Source organism: Atractosteus spatula, chromosome 4, assembly GCF_055471065.1.
Source record: "Atractosteus spatula isolate fAtrSpa1 chromosome 4, fAtrSpa1.hap1, whole genome shotgun sequence".
In the NCBI taxonomy this organism is placed as follows: Eukaryota; Metazoa; Chordata; class Actinopteri; order Semionotiformes; family Lepisosteidae; genus Atractosteus; species Atractosteus spatula.
In genome coordinates, this window is record NC_142709.1 from 47,798,525 (window position 1) to 47,808,283 (window position 9,759).

General features: G+C 40.6%; 1 protein-coding gene across 1 annotated transcript in view; it reads left to right on the forward strand.

The window, feature by feature from the left end:
• Nucleotides 1–6,504, forward strand: part of LOC148836459 (charged multivesicular body protein 2b) — a 16,510-nt gene extending 10,006 nt beyond the window's left edge. The window contains exons 4-6 of the mRNA XM_088913416.1: nt 2,364–2,466; nt 2,799–2,905; nt 3,386–6,504. Coding sequence (XP_088769542.1) covers nt 2,364–2,466; nt 2,799–2,905; nt 3,386–3,499 — 324 coding nt within the window. The 3' untranslated portion in view covers nt 3,500–6,504. The remainder of the gene's footprint in view (nt 1–2,363; nt 2,467–2,798; nt 2,906–3,385) is intronic.
• The last annotated feature ends 3,255 nt before the right edge of the window (nt 6,505–9,759 follow it).

Here is a 9,759-nt window from a genome sequence, read left to right on the forward strand (position 1 = left end):
AGCACCAAACTGAAGTATTCCTCTTATTCTTCACCTCCTTATGGGGCTACAGAAATAGTTTTATGTTAAAATTAGGTCATTTGCTATGAAGTACTTCAAAAGGATGCTGGAGCAGCCAGACTCTTGACACACTCCCATTGCACACTTCTAAGGTAAACTACAGCATGCTGTGACCAGACCAGGAGAAACGGGGAATATTTGAACTTTCTGTAGATGTAGGTTATTGCTGCTGATATTTTAAACAAGCATTTCTTTGCACCTAAGCTTATTTTATTTTTAATCCTTTTATTTAACCAGCTGAGCCAATTGAGAGGACATTCTCATTTACAACTGTCTGGAAAGTACCCGTTTATAAAGCAGGGTGTTACTGGGGTAATTTGAGTGGGAAACATTGCTCAAGGGTACAACAGAGATTTGAATCCATGACTTGACTCCAGGGCCAGTTGTAACCTTATGTTTTGCCCATGTAACATATTTTCATTCTTCATGCTCTGTACCGTGGGCAGATTAAGAGAAAGTAGTGAGGGGATTATATCATTTGACAATGGTTGACATTTCTTCTGAATGGTCACTTTGTGATTAAACATCTAGTGTCGGTTTCCTGATGCTCATCTGACTCTTGACTCCTAGCTTAGCATCAGACCCAGGAATCAAGGATCAGGGATATCAAACCTATGTGCCTTTACCCTGAAGCTGCTGTCCTGCTCCAGACATTTCACAAATGTTATGCACCTGTGTTGCAAGTGAACGGTGCTCTCTCTCTGGAACAACAGTTGTTCCTCTGAGAGGTTGGCATGTCTTAATAAGAAAGTCTGTATTTCATGTTTCGCACACCTGCCGTTTTCCAAGTTAATCATGTCAGCATAGTTGTGAAAGTTGGAGAAGGTACTGAGTGGAACTAAATTACCCTTTTGTTTTCCATGGAGTCATGTGGATCTAGAATTAAACAAAACTTGGGAGTAAAATATTTTTTTTCCCCCTCTAGTGGGCAGTTCCTGTATATTTCAGTACAAACAAAAAATTAGGTCGGTTTTGATAAAACCTCAGTACTCAGACACAGATTTGAGATTCGTATATATTCTACGTGTATTGTGTATGGAAATTTAATTACCCCCATACAGTATATATGATTTAAAATGTACAAAGACTTTTGCTTTTCCCAATGATCTCAAATATTAATTGCATTTTTAAAGAAAAATGTGAAAATGAGGTCGGATTTAATCATTTATAAACAGTATGAATTAACCTAATTTTTAAATATAATTAATTTTGTTGCATTTAAATGAAACAAACTAATTGTTAATGAATTCTTAAGTGCATTGCAGAGAAGACGGGATAGCATAGTATTGGCTTTAAATTATTCAGAGGCAATCAGGAGGGAAGAAAAAACATTAAACACGTGACTCAGAACTTATTCTACTTCTTTGAACAGATCATTAATCATTATTTTCATTTGATATGGAAAACACAGTACAGTGAGAATTATTTTAATTTCTGAAAGCATAATGAGGACCTCCCCTGGCTGAATTGATGTTCAAAGGCTCTCCAGCTTTAAAACAAGAGAGATCAAGGGTGTGCGCTGTTTTCAGGGAAGGTGAGAGGCGCTGTGTTAGAAAATAGTACAGCCTCCTCATCTGCTCTCGGTGGTGAGAATGTAGATCGAACAGTGGCGATGAGAACTGGTGCTCGATACTCCACCTTTCTTCCCCGGTCCAGTCTGTGAGTTTGCCTTTGACAAGGGTCAGGCAGAAGTTAGAAATGGGATTAACACGTAAAAAATGTAGGAAAGGTTATAACTGGGAAGAGGCCATTTGTGCCATTTAGCATATTTAATTACAGGTAGCTCATGGATCCAAGGATCCTATCCTGCTGTCCCTTTATAGCCAGTTGTAACCTTTTAGTTAGTCAGCGTAACATAATTTCATTCTTTGTGCTCAGTACTGCGGGCAGATTAAGAGAAAGCGGAAAGGGGGATTATATTGGACAACAAATATTTCCCCTTTTTCATATTTTCTGCTTTTTTGCACATTTCTGTCACTGAAGGTACAACTTTGTCTATGAAATAAATGAATTAGGCCCCAAACTTTAGTGTTATTTTTTTCCACTCAGGCTTACTTCATATATTTACGCTGGTCTGTTCACCTACCTTGCAAGTCCTAGGAGGATTAGGGTTATTTGGTGATTTCAGAGGGGCATCACTGAGACATGCATTTATAAAACCTACTACTATTTGCTTCCGGGGGTTCTCCACTGCCTTGTTTGTGCTCTTTTTATGTGACATTCTTCTAAGTCTATTCTGTGCCACAGTCATTTTTTATGTCTCCTTTAAATTGACAGCTCTGTCTTTCCCTTTCCTTGACTAGACAATGCAAGCTGTCAACAAAAAAATGGACCCGCAGAAGACTCTGCAGACAATGCAGAACTTCCAAAAAGAGAACATGAAAATGGGAATGACAGAAGAAATGAGTAAGATGAAGGCTGTTTTAATGCGTTGTCTATTAGCTGAATATTTCAATAATATGTGCACGTTTATATACATATATCAGAACGAACAGCTTTCAGGTTTATGGTGCAAGTTATGAACATGCCAAGATCCTAAAAAGTTGTTCCTTGTGAGATACATTTTTGGGCCAGTCTTATTGATCAAAACAGGCTACGTCATGCTTATTTGAGAAATAAGAAACAACTGTCTATGGCTGCTAACTTTGACTATATACACATGAGGCAGAATTCGAAGTGCTGGTTCTGCCCCCACGCTTTGCCTGTTTTCATAATGCGAGTCTTTCTGTCCGTTTCAGTCAACGACACCCTGGATGAGATCTTTGATGAGTCCGGAGACGAGGAAGAATCCCAGGACATTGTGAACCAGGTGTTGGACGAGATTGGAATTGAAATTTCCGGGAAGGTAAGGGAACAAGAAGCCAGTTTCTTGGCATAAAGGCCATCGGAAAATATCAAACGTATTGTGCCGGTGCTTTCCCCGGATAGATCAGAACTGTAAATACTCCTGATTGCACGGCCTTGTCAGTTTGAGGTGCGTCAGTGTCTTCAGACTCGGTGTCATTCGGACTTTTTCCGAACGCACGGCTGTTTTTGTCTCACAGCGTCTGTTTGTAAGTCAGGAAATCTACAAGCTTGTGTTGTGTTTTACTTGAAAAATCGGGCTTTTGTCCAGATTGCTGTCGGTACGGGTTTAAAGCTCCAACTGTAGGTGAAAACAGATGAGTTGTTTGAGGTGTTGCCACTAAGTGTTGTCTGTCGCCCTTGTGATAAATGGGCTGCAGCAGTACTGTAGGTCTGGTCCCTCTGAGGAGCCCCTGAAGACACTAACAGTAATATGTGCTAATTTGCCTCCGGACTAATAATTGCTTTGCATTTTCTACAGATGGTGAATGCTCCATCAGCAGGCAAAAACCTCCCCTCAGCATCTACCTCCAAAGCAGCCACGATTTCAGACGAGGAGATTGAGAGACAGCTGAAGGCTCTTGGAGTAGATTAATCGGCTGCTCCCTCCTCTCCAAATGGATCTGCATCTCTTCAAAATAAAGTGCTACTTGAACGAGCAGGAGCTTTCCCCCCCCCCCCGCATCTTCCTTCATGGATTGTATCTGTGGCAACCACGGGGCTTCAAAAGTGAATCATTTTAAAGAAATGGAAATTTATTCTTCAGCCTGATTACCGATAAGCGTTGCTTTTTTGCCTGTTGTGTTACGTTGAATAGATATGGGTGAAAATTAAGGTTTGCTGTTGTCTTGGAATTGGTAACCTGCTAGTAGGTATGGGGCTTCAGAGGTGATGATAAATGCGTGACTGAGAGGTTTGTCCAGGTTAAAAGTCACATGATACTGTCCATGTTAGGAATGATATCTTTAAAAACTATATGCAATCTACTGAGAAACAATGGCTTGCTAAAGGTGACATCGAAATGCTCTGTGGAAAGGTTACACACTGACTTCCTGTAATGCAACTTTAAACAACACAAAAAAAACATTGACTGCTATGTTACTACCAAAAGGGCAGTTTTATTCACTGTATTTCCCTACAGCTGTGCTTGTAACAGTGGAGATCTGCTCATGGTGTAGTATGAAGAAGGGTTGTACATCTCTTTAGACATTTAAATGTTTTTGAATGGGGTGGGTGAGGGTGAGGCAGGGGGAGTCTGTTGTCATCACTGTGCATAGACCCAGTTGTCCTCTGTTGGGGTTCACAGGGATGGAAATAATCGGGTGACTAATGTCTTCTTTGTCTGATCATTGTCTGAAATGCTGTGAATAATCTTTGCTTATCACATAATGCTTCCTTAATCTTGTTGCCATTAATCATAGTTGGATCGAAACAGTAGGTCAGCACTATAGATAATCATGCCTGGAACATCGAAATCAGAGCACAGACACCCAAATACATAACAATAGGAAAGCCATAAGATTTTTGCTGTAATGCTTGAGGTTTAAAAACTTACCATTTAGCAAGGTGACCTCCAAGTGTTCCTGCTGTGATTATTCCACTTCCACTCTGTGGAAGAGGGCAGAAGCATCAGGCTGATCCACAGTAATGAGAATTCAGTGTTGTGGTGATGGAAAGCACACCTTTTGTAAAATATCTTGGAACAGGTGACAGCAGGTCCTCGTTGCTGACAGAGTCATTCTAGTTAATTTCACAAATATTCACCATCACAATTTGGTCCATGAAGGCATGAAGGAATTTTAAAAGCAATGTGCGTATTGCTTTATGAGAAAGAAATCATGATGGTTTTGTGTTTTAGCCTGTGACGAATTTCACCTCTTCATCTGAGGGCTGTATTAGCATATAGGGTTCTCGGAGCATGAAGCACTGAGGTTTTTCTTGGTTTGCTATTGATTAAGGAACTACTGTCTATTTTGTTAGGAGCTTCATTATGTTATCATCTGAGCTCAGGTGCACACAGACACAAACAAAAACTGTGATCTCTTGCAACCCTCAGTGCAACACATTTGTATCTTAGGGATTTGAGAACTCTGATAGACGTGCCTTTGGGAGCTAAGCCTTATTGGTGGACGGTGTAACATGACGGCAAGGGGCACTTAATAAAAGCAACATGAAAATGGATCTCTGTACAGCGGTATAGTCAGGGATGGAGAATTAAAGTCAACTGTAGGAGATTAACAGCCTTATGCCAGCTCCGCTCTGTTGAAGTTGGAAAGGCTTTGATTGATGTAGACGTTGCCCTAACCCCTTCTTGATTCGCACGAGAGTTCTGCATCGCATTGATTAGTTGGCTTCCAGCAGGGCTGAACCAGGGCTCTCCATGCCACTCCTGGTCTGTCAAAGCTGCACACAGGAGCGGCGCCCTTCTGCTCCTCTCCTCAGCCGTTGACCTCCCTTTGCTGTCTTGCTCTTTCTTGGGTAGCCTTTGCCACTTGTGGTTGGGCTCCTATCTCCAGTGGGATGCATATCTCTGAAACATAAGGAGACGGAAAAGGACTAAAGCTCCTGGAGAGTGAAGACATGTTCTGAAGGCACTCTCATAACTGATACTGGAAACTTTCTGTCCAGTGCATGCTTTTTACCCCCCAATATGCTACATTTTCTTCATCAGGTGCACCCTGATGATGTATACCTTGATTACCTCATAGATTTAACAGGAAGTGTTATGTGTTGATGCAGCTGGTTCGGGTTTCACACTTTCTGGCGTTTGAACATTATGCGATACATCGTTTAGACCTGTTTTAATCATAATAAACACAGGCCCGTGTCTCCTTGAAAACGGACCCTAACAATCGCAAGAAAACACCCGATCTCTTTCAGAAGAGCCTCCAGTAATAATCAAAGCAGCAGCACAACTTTAAGAACACGGCTGCAGCTGGGAGGATCTAATTTTCCTTCCTTCCTGTGTTTTACCAATCCCCAAAATTAATAAACTCTAAATCCAGCATATTCTTTGATCTGTTCATATGGAAATGGTTCCTATAAATTTGGGTCGGATGGCAAGTAGAATAAGAAATTGCATAAACATTCCCAATTGCACTACCAAACTCTCAGATTGACTTTGAAGTTCATAACTTGAACCAGTGCTGCTGTAACACATTGGCCCTTTTCTGTAAGAATAAATCAGTCTGCTTACGTATTTCTTCCTCACGATCCATCAGTGTGATTAACAGAGACTGACATGGGGTACTTTTACTGTTATTAACAGTGACACTACATTTTTAAAGCACTCGTCTATAAATATGATTTAACATAAAGCTTTGCAGTTTCTTCAGTGGGTGTGAGTAACAAGGTTTATTGTGTATTTCAAAAGTATGAATTTTAATTGTGCTCACAAACGGCGTCTGGCACCTCTGCATGGATGGCTGTGAAGGTTGTGGTTTCTTTCTACAGTAGGTTTATTTAATAACATTTAACTAACATTGGATAAAAGGTTTCTAGGCCTTTTAATTACGAGGACTGTAATGTTTTTCATTATAACTATTGTACAGTTATTTTTTTTTGTTATTCCTTGCCACAAATAAAGTTTTTCATACGCGCCATTCTGTGTGCGGTTACTGCCAGTAAGCTTGTTACAACAAAAAGTTGACTCGTTTTTTGACCAGTCTTTTTTTTTAAATTCAACATTAATCAAAAAGGTTTGCTGCGGCATTTAAATCAAAGCGAACCAAAATTAATTATGTTCACATCTTAATTAATTCTGAATATGTAAGTTCTCTTTTCTTTGTGGAAAAAGCTGACTGTGCTATTTACATTTTTAACTAGCTATGCAGAACGTACAGAAATAACCACGAACAATTAAAACAAGTGTTCTCACTACAGCAGTCTTTCATAGCAATAGTGAAGTAACTGGTAGAGAAAAATGTGTTTCTGTGAAGAATGTAGATCTCTTATCACCTGATTGCTCTTGTGCTAAATGTATCCTGTCCTTTCGGAATTTTATACTGTATGTTGATCAATATCTCCTTGACTATAAGAGCTGGAAGTATTTAGTGGTTATAGAGTACTTGAAGGTGGTCCAAATCAACAATGTAACAAGATAGTTCAGGTGGGTAGCTGCGTCTGCATGCATTGGCTGCAAAGGAACAAGTAATAGGTTTATTCCATGCTGAAAAGAGAAGAAAGAAAACACAACGTTTCAGCCGTGGAGCCGCCTTCACACCTGATGGAATAAAACTATTAGTTGTTCCAATGTAACAAGATTACAAACAAGAGGAGGAAGTAGTTCATAGATCCAAAGCTCATCCAGCTGTTACTTGAAAGAAAACATACAACTAACTACCTCCAGTCATAAACCCACAGGCACATGGGGGTCCCCAAACATCCATCATCCAGCTCAGACCAGAAGTGCTGACTGAGGCAGTGCTGTAGGCTGACATGATTGTCTGTGAAACCTGTGGGCTAAATCATCCAACATCTGGATGGCTGAATAGAAGCAACATGAGAATCTCATAGACAGGGCTTTTCAGAAGATGAAATTAAGCTTAATCCCCATCTTCATATTGTATAACAAAGTTCAAAAGAGCATGACAGAGGAGGCTATTAAGCCCATCCAACCCATTTGGTAGCAAGTAGCTGATCGATCTGAGGATCTCATCCAGCTGTTTCTTGTAAGAAGCCAAGGTATCGACTTCAAGAACATGGCTTGGGCAGCTTGTTCCACGCTCCCACTACCCTTTGGGTAAAGATGTGCCTCCTGTTCCCCACTTACAGTATGGGCCAAGCAAACACTGCTTTCTCCCCTCATGAAGGGGCTTCGCCTATCGGCAAAGGCTTACAGAGGGCTCTGCCTCTGCTCAATGTGGACAGTGTAGAAATCTGACTCTGGCCTGGGTGCATTTTAAACAGACAGCTGCTGCTGTACATGACATCTCAGAAACAGACGGAAGGTGGGGATAACATCATCAGGGATAGCCACTGTCCCATAAGTTGAAATATTTTCTATGATACCATTACGATTGGTAATGGTTCCTCATGAACAGTCATTCATGTTAATAACAGGGTGACTATGGCTGGTTTCGGACTATAAAGCCTATGTAACACTGCTGGAATTTGGGACCCTGTGGGGGCAGCACCTTTTGTGTGTCTTCTTCCAGTGTTTTCTGGAAATGACCATTTTCATCACAAATTAAAACTCATCTCAGACCATCTCTGAATTACGCTGCGACTACTTACATACCCACAACAGAGTCTGTCCCAGCAGATCTGTGCAGGACCAACCTCCTGTGCTTTCAAAAAACTCTTTAAAAATTTTTCCACACATTCTGACAGGCGGGATTATTGTAGTTAAGGCGCCTTTTAAAATCCCACAGTAAGTGACCCAAAGCCAAGCATGGTTTTGCTGTTAGGTGCTGTTAGCAAAATCCTGGCTGTATGCAATGGAAAAGCACAGGATTCATTCCTCTGAGTGTAGTCTACGAGGTCTCTGCATACAGCTGTATGCGTGATGAACAGTGAGGAATTATTGCAAATGCAGAAAGCAGCTTATTTCTGTGCTCTGCAGAGTAGGACTCACTGGAGGGCTGTTGCAAAGGGGATGAAGGGGTTGTGATTGTGCTCATCTCCCTCTGGCACTAAAGGAATTGCTTTTAGCTAGGTTTAGCTAGGAGGCTGGAAAGACGGGCCTACTCATTTTTCCTTTATACACTTGCCTTTACAGGGAAAGAAACCTAAAAAGTAGCCTCATTGTAATTTTTCTGAATGGCCCAGCGCTTAACATGCGCTCTCTTTTCAAATGCGATCACGTTTCTCAAACATGTATACGTACACGAACCGTCTCGACTCGTGGTACACAATGGCTGGAATGAGGTTTGGGTTTTGGACAGGGGAAATGCCTCTGCTGCTGCCCATCTCGCCTCTCACTCACATGTAGGGTGAGGAGTTTTACGTAGGCCAGAATGGCAACAGGAGGTCACCACCCATCTCCTTTCATCTCTGCCACTGTTGAGCAGCCATCGCAAACAGGTTTATTTTGACAATGTAATAAAAAAGTGGCAAGTAAACCAAAAATCAACAGAAAATATTGGCACAACACTTCGGTTTATTGGAGCATTATACATCCTTTTTTCCTGAGCAATTTGGATTTAAATAACAAAATACTGTGCTGCAGCTGTGTGATGTCATAAAACTGCACTGTGTGTGTAATGTTTAGCATTTCAGTCCAGTTCCATTTCCCAAAATGGGGATGAGGATAATCTGGAGGCAAACAAAATGACATGATTTGAATGACCATAACAACAGCACAAAATACAAGCATGCCACTCTTGAATAAGGGAGATCACCCGGCAGCTTGTCTGTGACAAAATGATATGTTTGACGATTACGAATGGTTATTCCAAAATAAATCGCCTCACACATCAATAAAATGATTTGTGTTTTGAGAACTCCGAGGTGGGAGCGGAGGAATAGTGGAGTGGTTTCCCCAGAGAGACTTGGTGGAAGTCAATGAGTGTGGAGGTGTTTGTGGTGCAAATTGTGCCAACACACTGCTGTTGTTGCCAACCAGGACAGAAACTTTGCAATGTTTTAATGTCTTATCATATATATAAATAAAAGCTATAAATTAAATTATATTTTGTCCCATTTTCTGTGACTTATTTTGATGTTTCTTAAAATATTATTTTTAATTCTATTGATTTTAGTACTCTGCATTGGTCTATATGGAATATTTAGATTTCACAAAAATATACATAAATAATGAAAGGCATTAACAATGCAATAATTGAATATTGGAACCAATGGCTTTTGTTGACATTTTTAATGCACCTCAGTATATACAGTATATCTTCCTGAAAT